The sequence below is a fragment of the Aquarana catesbeiana genome, linkage group LG12, assembly GCF_042186555.1.
Source record: "Aquarana catesbeiana isolate 2022-GZ linkage group LG12, ASM4218655v1, whole genome shotgun sequence".
NCBI classification, from domain to species: Eukaryota; Metazoa; Chordata; class Amphibia; order Anura; family Ranidae; genus Aquarana; species Aquarana catesbeiana.
The window spans coordinates 19,235,923-19,252,137 of record NC_133335.1 but is presented as its reverse complement, the minus strand read 5'-3'; the positions used below and the strand labels follow the sequence as shown (position 1 = coordinate 19,252,137).

General features: G+C 45.4%; 1 protein-coding gene across 10 annotated transcripts in view; it reads right to left on the bottom strand.

Moving 5' to 3' along the window:
* LG12H20orf96 (linkage group 12 C20orf96 homolog) overlaps positions 1 to 16,215 on the bottom strand; it is a 50,273-nt gene that overhangs the window by 9,353 nt on the left and 24,705 nt on the right. For all 10 annotated transcript variants that reach the window (XM_073607307.1, XM_073607306.1, XM_073607303.1 and 7 more), the window contains 2 exons: positions 13,884 to 14,041; positions 10,065 to 10,166 (listed from right to left, as the gene is read on the bottom strand). In XM_073607307.1, the coding sequence (XP_073463408.1) occupies positions 10,065 to 10,166; positions 13,884 to 14,041 (260 nt within the window). The remainder of the gene's footprint in view (positions 1 to 10,064; positions 10,167 to 13,883; positions 14,042 to 16,215) is intronic.

The following is a 16,215-nucleotide window of genomic DNA, read 5'->3' as shown; positions in this document are numbered from 1 at the left end:
TCCGGAGAAATCTGCAAAAGCAGTTTTCTCCGCTCAGAATGAATGCTTAGTAGTTCTGCACTCAGCAAATGTGCAAACCCCATGTCCTTTCCATGATGACAGAGCCTTGTACTGTCACAGTATCCATTTACACACACAAGGCAGCTCGCCCCCGTCCCCCGCTCCCTCATCACTGGATTTGATTGACAGCAGTAGGAGCCAATGGCTCCCGCTGCTCTCCCTGAGTCCTGTGAGGAGAGAGAGAGCAGTGATACTGCTCTCAGGCACAGCACTGCATCAAGATTGAGATCAGGTAAGTACTGGGGGGGCTGGAGGGTTGTTGGGGCTGACAATAAAAGTTTTTATTTTAACCTTAAAGTGGTTGTAAAAATTGTGGTTTTTCACCTTAATGCATTCTATGAAAAACCTCTTGTAATGCAGCATCCCCCAGAGTCCTTACCTGAACCCGATATTTCCTTCGGCGCGGACGAGCACACCAGCTCCAGCCGGTGTCTCGGGTCCTGATTGGATAGTTTGATAGCAGAGCAGCCATTGGCTCCCGCTGCTGTCAATCAAATCCAATGACGCGGTAGGTCGGGGGCGGGCCGAGTCCTGTCGTCTGTGTCAATGGACGCAGCAGCAGGAAAAGGGAGCGTGCCCACTCGGGTGCCCCTGAAGGAGAGCGGCTCTCCAAGGGGCACTCGAGAAGAGGAGGAGTCAGAAGCACCGCTTAGGGACCCCAGAAGAGGAGGATTGGGGCCACTCTGTGCAAAACCAACTGTATAGAGGTGGCAAGTAAGTATGACATGTTTGGTTTTTTTTTTGTTTAACCACTTGGCGACCGCTGCACGCCGATATACGTCGGTACAATGGCAGCGGTGGGCAAACGGACGTACCTGTACATCCCCTTTAAGAGGCGGGGCTAGCAGGCACACCCGCCACGTACAACATGACCGTGCCCGTGGGGCCGGCGGACTCGATGTCTGCCAATCTCCCGGCGATTGTGTCATGGAGCTGCAGAACGGGGAAGTGCCTATGTAAACAAGGCATTTCCCCGTTCTGCCTTGTGTCATGACAGAGATCTACTGCTCCCTGTCATCGGGAGCAGTGATCGCTGTCATGTCAGTGGTAGCCCACCCCCCCCCATAGTTAGAATCAATCCCTAGGACACACTTAGCCCCTTCATCGCCCCCTAGTGTTTAACCCCTTCCCTGCCAATGTCATTTACATAGTAATCAGTGCATTTTTATAGCACTGATTGCTGTATAAATGACAATGGTCCCAACATAGTTTCAAAAGTGTCCGACGTGTCTGCCATAATGGTCGCAGTCACGATAAAAATTGCAGATCGCCGCCATTACTAATAAAAAAAAAATAATAATAAAAATGTCATAAAACTATCCCCTATTTCGTAGACACTATAACTTTTGCGCAAACCAATCAATATACGCTTATTGCTATTTTTTTTACCAAAAATATGTAGAAGAATACATATCGGCCTAAACTGAGGAAAACATTGTTTTATTATATATTTTTGGGTGATATTCATTATAGCAAAAAGTAAAAAATAATGCGTTTTTTTCAAAATTGTCGCTTTTTTTTGTTTATAGAGCAAAAAATAAAAACCGCACAGGTGATTAAATACCACCAAAAGAAAGCTCTATTTGTGGGAAAAAAAAGGACGTCAATTTTGTTTGGGTACAACGTCGCACGACCGCGCAATTGTCAGTTAAAATGACGCAGTGCCGAATCGCAAAAAGTGCTCTGGTCAGGAAGGGGGTAAATTCTTCCAGGTCTGAAGCGGTTAAAAAAAAAAAAAAAAACCTTTATATATCCTTTAATGCAGAGAATGCATTAAGTTCAAAAACCTTCAGCCTTTACAACCACTTTAACTGATGAACAGTTAGGTCCGCTGCCCGGCCAGACTGTACATTTCAGGTTTTGGTAATACAAATCTTTAGACAGGTAAAACAGCTCCCCATATACAGTATATCTTTCATCTATTTAGCTGTTTTGCCTCGTAGTCCTCTCTTCCTCTAGTAATCTCTATTTACTGTCTGTGCTATCCCTCCGCCTCCACCCTCGGCTTCAAAAAAGTTATAGATCGTAGAGAAGAATTTTAATCTGCAAAAAGATTTGTAAAAAAACAACAAAAAAAACAAAATGCTGCAACTTCTGCAGAAACATCCAACCAATCAGTGTGCAAGGTAATCAATAAATCAGGATAGATTTTTCTGAATCGATCGCTGTTGTTTTTGGTATAAGGCCAGCACGAGTGTTGTGTGCTCAATGCATAAACATACTTGTGCTTGTTTTTGGAAAAAAATATTATATTTAGTGTGGACATTTTGGCATTCCTACATCGCATGTCTGCGGCTAGACTTAAGCTGGTCACACATGGATCGAAATGCGTCTGGGTTCAGCAGCAACCAGGTGAATTAACGATCCATCTATGGGCAGGCCGACTGTACAGAAGTCGATCAACTGATCAGTACACTTAAGTACAATCACACTGTTGGGTTTTTCCCGATCGATCAGTGCCGCCAGCTATAGCCAGCAGAACTGATCAGTGTATTCTGACGGCAGGGAAGTCTTCCGGCTGTCAGAATACAATAGGAGGATTCCCCCATCCACCTTAAGAAAAACGAATGTATGGGCTGCCTTGGTCCTGTGATTACCTCCTTTCCTCCTTTCCTGATGTGCTCTGTGGATACAAAGGGTGACAACACCTTCCAAAGAAGCTGTCCTGGTATCTCTGTACCAATGCCCCTCCTCCTGCCTGCCTTTTTTTTTTGGACATCACCAAAAGTTAAGGAGACCTTATGACCAATTTAAAACAAATCAGGTAAAAGCACAGATGTATTTTAAAAGTTTTTTCCTTTTCATAAATAATTTTTTTAACTACTGGCAATGTACCTCTGAACTTGCTAGAAAATGTGACTACCCCCAAGAACAGTCCTTTCCCCAGAGAAGTCTCCTACTACTTTGCACCTCATAGTCCTCTCTTCCTCTCGTAATATCTATTTATTGTCTGTGCTATGCTATCTCCTCTGCCCCATTACTTCGCTACATAACCTTTAATGTATCTGCAGGGGAGGAGAGAAGGGGAATACTATAGAGCAGCTAGGGTTCATCCAGAGGTTGCTAGAGGTTCCTGGAGCTGTGGATAATTGCCCTTCCATCTGATGGTGCCTAGGTCCAACACTACTTAGCAGAACCATCATCATGACACCAATTATTTTTTTAGCTGTCTGTAAGGGTGGCATTGTGACCACCACCATCGTTAAGGGGGACTTTCTTCCCACTGACCTCCAATGTAAGGGGCATTCTTCCCATTGACCTCCAATGTAAGGGACATTTTTCTCATTGACCACCAATGTAAGGGACATTCTTCTCATTGACCTCCAATGTAAGGGGCGTTCTTCCCATTGACCTCCAATGTAAGGGGCATTCTTCCCATTGACCTCCAATGTAAGGGGCATTCTTCCCATTGACCTCCAATGTAAGGGGCATTCTTCTCATTGACCACCAATGTAAGGGGCATTCTTCCCACCAACCACCAACGCAAGGGACATTTTTCCCACTGTCCTCCAATACATGGGACGTTTTTCCCACTGATCTTCAATGTAAGGGCCTTTTTTTGCCATTGACCACCAATGTAAGGGGCATTCTTCCCACCGATCTCCAATGTGAGGGACATTCTTCCCACTGACCTCCAATATATGGGACGTTCTTCCCAATAACCACCAATGTAAGGGACATTTTTTGCCATTGACCACCAATGTAAGAGGCATTCTTCCTACTGACCCTTGTTGAATTCATTTTAACAGGGGTTGTGAAAATAATTTCAAAGGGTTCCTCTGGGGTAAAAGGTTGAGAAACGCTGCTATAGAGTGTCAGTTGAGAGACAACCCTACACTACACAAAAAAGACTTTTACAGGTAAATTATTATTATTATTATTATACAGGATTTGTATAGCACCAACGCTTTACAATGTAGGGGCGGGGGGACAGTTCAATGCAGAAGGGACAGGAGGGCCCTGCTCGTTAAGATTACAATCTAAAGGGAGGGGGAGGTGGTATAAAAGGTAATTGCTGTGGGGGATGATCTGATGGAGGTGGCTCGGGTACAGTTCTTAGGTGGAGGTGGGATAGGCTTCTCTGAATAAATGAGTTTTCAGGGATCGCCTAAAGGCAGACAGGGTAGGGGCTGACCGGACATACTGGGGCAGGGAGTTCCAGAGGATGGGAGAGGCTCAGGAGAAGTCCTGGAGGCAAGCATGAGAGGAGGTAACAAGGGAGCTAGAGAGCAGGAAGTCTTGGGAGGAGCGGAGAGGACGATTTGGGCGATATCTGCAGATGAGGTTGGTGATGTGACTCGGGGTGATGTTGTGGATAGCCTTGTATGTTGTGGTTAGTAGTTTGAATTTGATACGGTGGGCTAGGGGAAGCCAGTGAAGGGATTGGCAGAGAGGAGCTGCAGTCATGGATTGGTTAGTAAGGTGTATTAGTCTAGCAGCAGCAGTTGCAGTAGTCGAGGCGGGAAATAACTAAGGAGTGAATAAGTTGTTTTATGGTGTCGTTAGTCAGGAAGGGGCGAATTCTGGAAATGTTGCAAAGGTTAAAGCGGCAAGATTTAGCCAGTAATTGGATGTGGGGACTGAAGGAGAGGTCAGAGTCTAGGATAACACCTAACACCTTAGCGTGTGTGGAGAAAGCAATGGTTGTGCCATTGATCTCAATGGTAAATAACATGCATAGAAAAGGTTAAATGCACATTTAATCTTATCTGAAGATTTTTCTTTTTAAATTAAAGGTCTGGTGACAGGGTCTCTCTAACTCCCACTTCTTTAGCTAGAAACAAAAGCAGAGCTTTGGCCCGCAGCAACCAGACCCAACGTTCCATTTTCCCGGTGCAAGTAAGAGACTGAAGCTTCCTTCATCAACCATGGGCATTTTTCCTACTGTCATTAATCTTCTCTAAAGATCTATGTCAACCTTAGCAAAGAGGGTGACCTAGAAACATCCATGTGGCAGAGGCCTCACCTGACCGCGTCTATAAAGAAAATGTCTGTATTGGCTCAAACAGAAAATCAGATTTCAGGTCCGATTTATCAAATGCTGGACAGAGCTGGTTTCTTTTGTCAACTTCTGCCATACACCTTGATAAACGTGGCTTGGAATTAAGATAGGTGCTTCTGAAAATTGGTCAGTGGATTTGAGTCCTTTTTTGGAGTGCTGCTGGAAGATTTACTGCAGGCAAGAATGCAGCTTATAGAAGAGGCTCAGCAAGGATCCTGGATGGAACATGCCAGACATAACTTCATGGAGAAAGGAGATCCCCTGATAACACGGCCTTCCCAGCACAGATATGGGAGACAAAGGAGCTCTTCTGCATAACTATAGAAGCTTCACAATTTTTTTTTCAATAGAACACCCACAATGTCATGCTTTAGAACAAAGTATATAAGGAAATGCTGGACGTGTTAACGTGGAGCTTTCCAGTCCTTAGATGAGGTATCTGAATTTGTTTTCCTTCTTCTTTTACTCTCACTTGACCTTTCTGCCAGCACTTCCTTTTCTACCTAGAACTGGAAGTGATGCTACAGCAGAGGTCGTCAACACCCGGGCCGTGGCGCCTCTGCTGCCGAGCAGCGCTGCGAAGGAGACTCTGTCAGCGGTGTGGCGGCCGCTCAGAGAGAAGACATCATCTCTCATTGCCCGCACCACTGTTGACGTGGCAAGCTGCATCTGGTGGCAGGCGACGTGACAAGCTGCATCTGGTGGCAGGTGACGTGGCAGGTGACAAGCAAGTGACAAACTGAATCTGGTGGCAGGTGATGTGACAAGTGACCAGCTGCCTCCAGTGGCAGGCGACGTGAGCAGCTGCATCTGGATGCAGGTGACGTGGCAGGTGACAAGCAAGTGACAAGCTGCATCTGGTGGCAGGTGATGTGGCAAGTGACCAGCTGCATCTGGTGGCATATGACGTGGCAAGTGACCAGCTGCATCTGGTGGCATATGACGTGGCAAGTGACCAGCTGCATCTGGTGGCAGGTGACGTGACAAGCTGCATATGGTGGCAAGTGACAAGCTGCATCTGATGGTAGGCGATGGTGGCAAGTAACATGATTAGGGCTTCCCGGATTCTGATTCTACATTATGGTGAATTGAACTATTTCATTCTATAATACATGTAATGATAGTAATGTAGCGCTGGTAGATTTACAATCTACCGCAGGTTAGGTAAATTTAGTAAATTGTGTGTTAGGAAGGGTAAAAGTTTGCCTCTGTTCCAGCTTGGCTGACGTTGTGTGTGCTTCCGTGCTGACCGGTGGGTGTCGCTGTTGCTACTGGTTAGTGTTGTAAAGGCAACATGTCGAAGTGTATAGATGCTCCTCTGTCTATGAGACAAGCTCGATGGAGGTGGTCCTCCGAGTTGCATTCTGGGAGAGGGTATTTATGGGTCAGACGCCATGTTCTAGGGTCGTTTTACAGCCACCTGCTGGCCCTCCTGGCCGACAGGTATGCGTTAAGGAGCTACTTTGGGGTCCTCCGATCGGGAGGCCCACGATGCTGCGGCGCAGGGGTGGGTCCAGAGGCTTGTCTGGGGCCTACCACTGTGGCCGAGGAATGGTCCTGAGCTGTCGGTCCTGTGTGACGAAGCTGGACAGCCGAGGAGATCCCAGGGGAGGACCCGTCTTGGAGAGATCACGCAGCGTGCTGGTCTATATGGGCCTGGTGACTCGGTTGAAGGACGTATCCAAAAGAAGTAACTATACAGCATAGTGTTGCTGGTTCGGCTTAAAGGTTCAGGCACTGTGACTGACTTTCACTGCAGGAAAATCTGATACATCCTGTGTCAGAGGATTGTGCGGATTTACCCAAGAAACAAGTCTGTGGCAGAGACTTTTGATTCGTGCTGCATACTGGCTGCTAGACCGGTGAGAGAGGCCTATCCAGACAAGCAAAGAGTGTGTCCCACAAGGGGAGCGCATTCTACCTAATTATCTGAATTCTACCAGGACATTTGTCGCTAAGATTCTATAAGAAAATATTTGAGTTTCTCCTGAAAGTTTCCTTTTCCGCCTCTTTCCTGCTACTTCCTAAAGTTTGTCTGTTCAATAAAGCATTGAAAACATACTCCAGTGTTGGTGCGTGTGTCGTCCAGAAGTGAACTCAACAGAACCCCTAGACCCGGTGCCGGTGAAACAGAGGGAAGCAAAGTGAACGTAACAGACCCGCTTAAACCAGCAATTCCACCCTGAGTTAGTGCTACAGTAATAATGCGCTTCAATCCTCCTGACACCACATCAACCATGGTGCCGTTATGACTGAAGCACCAACACCAGCAATTGCCCCGACAAATTGCCTGTGAAAACCCACATCGCATTTTTTTTAATGTTTGCTTTTTTAGCAAAACTATACTCCCACTTAAGCTTATGGCTCAAAAATGCACATAAATGCTAAATAGCTGTGTTTTTCAGCTTTTTTCAGAGTTAGAGTGTTTTCACAGCTGAAAAACTTCTCTTAAAACCCACTAGTTCTGGGTTTTTTTTTCCAGCCAGAAAACGCCCCTGTCAAAAAAACACTGAAAACAGCCTATGTGTGCATGGACACATAGGATAACATGCTGGAGAGTTTACTGGCTGCAGGCAAAAAGGCCCGAAGCCAAAAACAGCAGCTGTAAAAAATGCCGATGTGCACGAGGCCATAAAAATTATTATATATACAGCTCTTGCTACATTAGCAAGTATGAAAAAAATTCAAGAATAGAGAATGTGGTGTTTGCCAGGCATGTTGGATCATTTCTCAACACCTCTTGTGCTATACAACAAAATTATTTGTATAAATAATGGTTAGAAATGAAACTAAAGACAATGAAAACATTGCAGTGGTACTTTACATTGATGGCAAGTAGAAAAATGCCCCCTTAATTTGGTGGTCAGTGAAAAAGTGCCCCCTTACTTTGGCTGTGTCAGGGAAGGTTTGCCCATAGTACAGATGGTGCTCCAAAGTGCATATGCAGGCAACCATGCAGGTGTGCACAGACGTTTGCACATGGGCATGCACATGCCCAGGTGTGTGCGAGCCTTTCACTAATACTGGCACCAAATTGACTAATTAAATGGGGCTGCTGCACTGGCTCACTATTTTCTAATCTACAGCAATCCCGTGTAACCTGCTACCTGCTTCTGTACGTGACCCATTGTTGCTGACCCGGCTTGCTTTTGACTGCACCTGAACGCCACCTGCCCTGACCCTGGCTTGTCTCTGGATTATACCCTCTGCCTTCTGCTTTACGTGATCTGCTCCACCGTTGCGGACCTCAGCCTGTTACCCGAGTACTCATTTGCCTGCCATTATGCAGATTTGCTAATCTGTTAGGCTTCATGTACACCCTGCCTACATTTACCGCGGTCGTGCAAAATCACTGCCAAATCGCACTGAAATTTTGCTGCAGTTTTCGTTTTCCTGCGGCCAGCGGTCAAAACGTTCCTATCCTGAATGCGTTTCTTCCTCATTCAGAGGAGGGAGGCTGAAGCTCCCCTAACCACAGCAGCTCCTAAACTGCTAAAAGCTTATGTGTACATGGACACATAGGCTTTTATGGAGTTGAGTTTAGGAGCTTTGGCAAAAAACTCAAGTTTAGGAGCTGCTAGTGTACATGAATCCTTACTGAGCCGGCTTGTCTGATCAAGCATCCTGCCTTACTCTGCCTGTTAAGTGCCTGCTGACTGGTCCTCTTCTTACCCAGTCCTCTCCTACCTGCCAAGCATCTGCCAACCTGCTGTCCTCCAGCCCAGGTCTGCCAGAACCTACCTGCTTTCTTCGCCACCTGGCACACCCCTGAGGAAGCACCAGCTACCTACCTGCACAGATCTTTGGACAAACTGCGGGCACTCATACCTCGTCATGCTCTTGTGGCCACTGTCTCACTACCAGTGGCCTCTGAGTTGGAGCTGTAAGAGAGGCCTACCTCTTCACATCAGGCTCTACCACCAGGTACATGACAATGGAGGAGGGGGAAGGGGGGTCAGTGGGTGAAGGTCCACCTTATATTTGTGGATAACAGGAGAAGAACACATGTACATGGAAAGAATGCCTTGTTACATTAATTGCTCAGTGTAATGTCCCCCCTTATGCTCAAAAACGTCAATTCTGGAGTCCATACATTTTTTGCAGATTTTGTTTATTAAAAATACAAGTGGCCCAGGCTACAGCAGAAAGCTAATGTGTTTTGGCTTACAAAGCCTTACTCATAGTGTCTTCTTATGATCATGGGTTCCAAACCTCTGGTTCTGCCAAGCGGTGTTAGCGACAAAACTACACATGTACTGTAAAGGCAGAAGATTTATCCACTAATCCCCACAGCTCAAGAAATGTATTGAAACCTCTGGAGGGAGCCTAGGTTTCTACTGAACCTTGGTTGAGAAAGGCTGGTCTACATGGACTATCGGGCTTGGTAATGCTGCTACAACCAGTCCCTACTGCACTGCCATGGTAGCATATGCACAGTATGAAAGCACACAACGGAACAGAAGAAGTTCTGTGATCATGTCCAAAATACAGTGTCTACCTCTCCTAATACTGCCAAACAGGTGAGTGTTAAAGGAAACCATACTGAGAGAAATATGAAGAGATCCACTGCTGATCTCCTGAAAATGCTGTGGCTTCAATCATTTCTGATGAAGGGACCTGATACAAGCCATGACCAAGAACTCTGCATCTGTATACTGTTTCTGGGTCAGCCTTGAAGCCATGGGATAATCATGAAGGGCTGGAAGCTAGCATTGTGACCTGTCAAAACTTTCAGCGCCACCCCAAGCATGAGTATAATATGGTGTGGTTCCCCGCTGGTGCTCAAGAAAGGGGGTGCTGGCATCCAGTTTCACACATCCAGAGTCAGTAAGAAAGGAATAAGCTGCCGCTCAACCAACTTGATCCATGTTAGTTGTGAATGATGCCCTCAGCCAGTGCTGCTCCACTGACCACGCCCCCTGACGTGTTTCGCCACGCCCATCTGGGGTCATAGCGGAAGCTATCATCATCATCAGAAAAGCTCAAACCCCATTTCTCTCACCTCAATTACAGCCTGTAGAGCATCCTCCTTCACTTTTTGTTGATCGGCAAGCAATTTCTGAAGTTCTGTTTGGGCTAAAGCTTCCACATCAACTGCCTGGTCCTTTTGTAAAAGCAAAATAAGACAAAAAGTTATCAATGTGGCCATACAGAAGGCAATGACTGATCATTACACTTCCAACTCTGTGTCCAAAGACCAGCTCAGCACCTCGGATGAATATTTTTGCTAGTTCATTGTATTACTCACATAGTGTATAGAACATTTCTACCACAGCAGAAGAGCTGAGGAAGGATGAGCAGCACTATACAGAATATGAGTAGGTTTCGCAGTAAAGTAACGGTTGAATAATTGGTCCCATGCAATGCAAAGCAACGCTCAGATGGAAGCTGCTATGCAAGTTCTGGGATAGCAACGTTACTTCATGGTGCAGCCATAGCTGGAGTGGTCTGTGTGCGTCGAAGTTTGACATTTTTTTTTCGGGCCCTGTGGATGTGCAGGTGCATTGCCAACTGCCAAATCTGTGGTTGCTAGGCGTTGTATTGGGTGATATTTTCCATGTAGGGCCCGTATGCCCTCATAGACACTCCAGCTATGGCTGCACCATGATTCTACCTAATCTATGGAATAGTGACCACACAGGAGCACAACTGGGAGAACGGTGTCTCCTTATAACGGAAGCCTCATCTATGATGTAGCAGCAGTGACTGTAGGCATCAGTTTGGACCACAAGATGGCGATAGAGGACCATAAACCACGGGGCACATTTTCTGTTTTTATAAAGAGGAGACCCTGAAAAACAACAGACTTACTGGCTGGATCACCAGATGAAAATAGAAGAAAGCCTAAAAAAAGATAACGAATGCAGACATCACATCTAAGAATTGGGTCCTCCCTGCTGCCTGTACACTGATCCTTTGGACGGAGCTACCCTGATCTGCCTGGCTATCCTGGCCATCCTCCCCCCATACTGTTGATCCTAATAGGATGTTATTACGATTGTGAGCCTGGTTATTTACAAGCTGTTTCATAGCTTGCCTCTGGTAAGCATTCAATTTATCTGGTGGTGGATTTTTTTCACGTGGTATTACTGGAAAGAATTATTACTTCAGTGGACATTTTTTTGAATTCACGGATTTGGACTTTATTATTTCACTAAAGTGATAATTCTTATTTTCACATGGATATGTTTATGTTTTTTCTTTTTTTTCCTATAATATTTATGTGAACCCTCAGTGATTCATTTATAATGTATTTGTTTGCAGCGTGGTTGCTACCTACCCACTATCCTATTTGATTGTGTATATCCCACAATTTTAGAACCGCTATTTATTTTTATTTTGTTTTTTTATTTTATTTTTGTGTTTTTTCTTTTCTACACATAGGACAGCCCCTTCACTTCAATGGGCTGCCCTATGCGCATTTGTCGCCCAAAAGAAGCTCCTGTTGCTGCGATTGCAGCGGGATGCTGTCACGTGACAATTGCGGCAAAATCGCACAATGTTTGAGGTGCCATTTGGAGTGACTGGCATCCAAATGAGTGTTGCACGTTTTGCACCAATTGCCACACGATTTGGAATCGCGGGCAGAATCGTGGCAATTCCACCTAACGTAGCAACTACCCGATGCTTTTACCATGGGAATTTTGCTTTGCGACTGTCAGGAGTGTATAGCACTCCAGCTCCTCATTCCTACATCCTGGTTTTGGCTAAGGCATTCTCCCTGTCTCTTTGTCCACCTACAAGGTGATTAATGTGGTCAGTCTCTGGGTGAAAACCAAACCTGTTATAAGCCAGCCAAACCTTCAGTCTCATGCTTGTGATAGAGAGTGATAACGTGTGTAATTCCTAATCCAGCTGCCTGTTTGTCTGTTCTGCTCTGCTAGATTTGTATTTCCCTGTGTATGACCTTGGATCGGATATCGACTATTCTCTGAACTCTACCTGCCTTTTACCTGGACTGTCATTGAACCATTCTGCCTGTCTGCCAACCGCAAGTACCAGTTTGCTTTTACCATGGGAATTTGGCTTTGCGACTGTCAGGAGTGTATAGCGCTCCAGCTCCTCATTCCTACATCCTGGTTTTGGCTAAGGCATTCTCCCTGTCTCTTTGTCCACCTACAAGGTGATTAATGTGGTCAGTCTCTGGGTGAAAACCAAACCTGTTATAAGCCAGCCAAACCTTCAGTCTCATGCTTGTGATAAAGAGTGATAACGTGTGTAATCCCTAATCAAGCTGCCTGTTTGTCTGCCCTGCTCTGCTAGATTTGTATTTCCCTGAGTATGACCTCGGATCGGATATCGACTATTCTCTGAACTCTACCTGCCTTTTACCTGCCTGTCTGCCAACCGCAAGTACCTGTTTGCACATGCCCTGGTGTAGTAGCCAGAATATAGCATTGTGTATAAGACCTGGGGGCAACTGAGTGCCGGTAGGCCTGCTTGCCTTATGGGTAACGGGGCTGCTATAGGTGAAGAATACAGTAACCAGCTATAGTGTCTGACTACCTGCATTTGGGGCAAGTGCGTCAGCCATTAACAATAAGAAGTATATGATGCCGCACGCCGATATATGTCCTTACTTTGAAGGGGGATATCGTTGTTATGGCAGCAGCTAGCTGCCATAACCCCAGTATCCTCTTGTTCAGGCGGGGGTCCGGTTTCCGATAATAGTGGTCTCTGCGGCGGATTCGCCGCAAGATCACTTTTATCGGTGGCGGGAGAGGGCCCCCCCTCCTGCCGCTTACTAGAGCCATTGGCAGCAGCGGACGCGATCGGATCTTCACCCTTGCTGGGTATGGAGACGAGTGAGGGGAAGATGGCCCCCACCCGTCTCCATAACAATGCAGGGCAGAAGCAATGTCATAACATCACTTCCGCCCATAGCTCTTAAAGGGCCATTTAAAAAAAATTTTTTTTTAGAAGACAAATTTTTGTTTATTTATTTATTTATTTTTATTGCATTTAGGTGTAAACATGAGATCTGAGGTCTTTTTGCCCACAGATCTCATATTTAAGAGGTCCTGTCATGCTTTTTTCTATTACAAGGGATGTTTACATTCCTTGTATTAGGAATAAAAGTGACACAATTTTTTTTTTGAACAGTGTAAAAATAAAAAATAAAAGGTAAAATAAATAAGAAAACTTTTTTTTAAACGCGCCCCGTCCCGCCGAGCTTGCATGCAGAAGCGAACAGATACGTGAGTAGCGCCCGCATATGAAAACGGTGTTCAAACCACTCATGTGAGGTATCGCCGCGATCGGTAGAGTGAGAGCAATAATTCTAGCCCTAGACCTCCTCTGTAACTTAAAACATGCAACCTGGAGAATTTTTTAAACATCGCCTATGGAGATTTTTAAGGGTAAAAGTTTGTCGCCATTCCACGAGCGGGCACAATTTTAAAGTGTGACATGTTGGGTATCAATTTACTCGGAGTAACATTATCTTTCACAATATAAACAAAATAGGGCTAACTTTACTGTTGTCTTTTTTTTTTAATTAAAAAAAGTGTATTTTTTCCCAAAAAAACGCGCTTGTAAGGCCGCTGTGCAAATATGGTTTGACAGAAAGTATTGCAACAACCGCCATTTTATTCTGTAGGGTGTTAGAAAAAAAACGTATAATATTTGGGGGTTCTAAGTAATTTGCTAGCAAAAAAAAAACAAAACTGTTTTTAACTTGTAAACAACATGTCTCAAAAAGAGGCTCGGTCCTTAAGTGTTAATCTGATTAGTTGCAGCTTTACTTCCCTCCACATTTTACACATCAGCTTCATGTCTGTTCAGTTTCATTTCTTCCATGTAGGTCCCGACCTCCTCTCACCTGATGGGTCTCGCTGAGTATACGCAGCTGTCTTTCCAGGTCTGCAGCCTGCAAGACTGCCACAGAATGCCCACGGTCCCTATACTCCCTCAGCTGCTGCACGTGCTTCTGGGCCTCTTGTACCTTGTCCTCACAGGCTTGTAGCTGCACATTGAGAACTGTAAATGAGAGGCAGACAGTGAGGGTCAAACACAGCCAGATTAAAGAGAATGAGTCTTGAATTGACTACAGATGCAAAGTTTTCAATTTTTGGCTTAAAGTGTAACTCCGCTTTTGTTAAGAAAAAAAATATTCCCCTCTGGGTGATCTATGTACATTGCAGGGATTTTAACAAACGTTGTCCTACTGTTTGTTATCATGCAGAAGTAACTGTTTGTTTGTCTGTGTCTATGTGCATCTGTATGGGAGTGATTTTAGAATCATCATTAGCTGCTGCACCTGCAGGGCTCTAATGAGCAAATTTGTAGGGTCTGCATCCCTTTGGATGTGGTTTCCCTTAGACCCCTTTCACACTGGGGTGCTTTTCAGGCGTTTTAGCGATAAAAAATAACGCCTGTAAAGCGTCTGAAAAGCGCTTCTCGAGCCTCCCCAGCGTGAAAGCCTGAGTGTTTTCACACTGGGGGCAGTGCGCTTGCAGGACCGAAAAAAAAAGTCCTGCAAGCCGCCCCGGCCATTAAAATCAATGGATAGCGCTGTCGAAGTACCTGCAAAGCGATTGGGCAGCTGCGCTTTGCGGGCACTTGGGGTTAAGAGCGCCCTGCTCCCACCCGCACAGCGCCAGTAAAGCACTGCTAAAACTAGTGGTGCTTTACTGCTAACACGCCCCATGCCCCAGTATGAAAGGGCTCTTAGGGAGTATCTCACCAAAAATGACTTTTGTGTTGCAGGGGATGCTCAAAATCAAATTTGTATCTTATTGCAGACTTCTGTGAAAATCAGTGAGCCAATCAAGCAAGCAGGAAATTACATATCAAGGTGGCCTTCTGTATACCATCTGTGTACAGAACACCTCCAGGTGGCCATATTGCATTGAATTTTACAAAAAATTACAGCAGCTGCAGAGAGAAAAGGAAATTTAATTTTTAATTACATTCAATTACAATATGACTTGTGTCGAAATTGTATATGATATACGGTATTATTATTTTTTTATCCTACGAAAGTGGAGTTACCCTTTAAGCTGCTGAACACAGAACCATATTCTTAATCTTTATTTGTTGTGTATTGACAATGCACTGCATTCAGATCCGCAAAAAAAAAAAAATACACAGTGTGTAGTAACTCCAGTTCTAAAATGTATCGGTATTGCAGAAAAGAGGTTGCCCACAGCGATTAACTTAGAATGTTCTTTACTTTTAGGTGAAATCAGACAGAATAAAAAGCAGAAAGTAAATAATTTAAGCACATCGCTGGAAGCAGAAAATGAAGCAATAAGGAATTAAGCAGCACAAATTACCTGTCATTTGCACAGCAATAATTCTGTCTGCTGACTTCTTACAGCCGTATTTGAGCGATTATGTTTCCTCTTAACAGTTGCAGAACGAATTCAGTGAAATAAATATGAGAACAAGGAAATCACTAGTCTCCGGCCAGGATTAGATCTGCCGATGGCAAGGAGCTATCAACAGCAGAAATCCATATTAACAATTCATCAGCTCAAACAGAAGAGTGACTGCAAAAGGGGGTTTTAAAGTCCATGCAGTGTCCCCCCCTTTATTTCATAATAGTAAAACCTTGGATTACGAGCATAATTCGTTCCAGAAGAATACTTGTAATCCAAAGAACTCGCATATCAAAGATAAGTTTCCCCATAAGAAATAACAGAAACTCAGATGATTTATTCCACAAACACTGCTGGTGTATGCAGTACTGTATGTGGCCAGAGTGTGTGGGGGCGCTGGTGTATGCAGTACTGTATGTGGCCAGAGGTGCAGGGGTGCTGGTATTTGCAGTACTGGATGTGGCCAGAGGTGCGGAGGCGCTGGTGTATGCGGTACTGTATGTGGCCAGAGGTGCAGGGGCGCTGGTATTTGCAGTACTGGATGTGGCCAGAGGTGCGGGGGCGCTGGTGTATGCGGTACTGTATGTGGCCAGAGGTGCGGGGGTGCTGGTATTTGCAGTACTGGATGTGGCCAGAGGTGCGGGGGCGCTGGTGTATGCGGTACTGTATGTGGCCAGAGGTGCGGGGGTGCTGGTATTTGCAGTACTGGATGTGGCCAGAGGTGCGGGGGCGCTGGTGTATGCAGTACTGTATGTGGCCAGAGGTGCGGGAGTGCTGGTATTTGCAGTACTGGATGTGGCCAGAGGTGCGGGGGCACTGGTGTATGCAGTA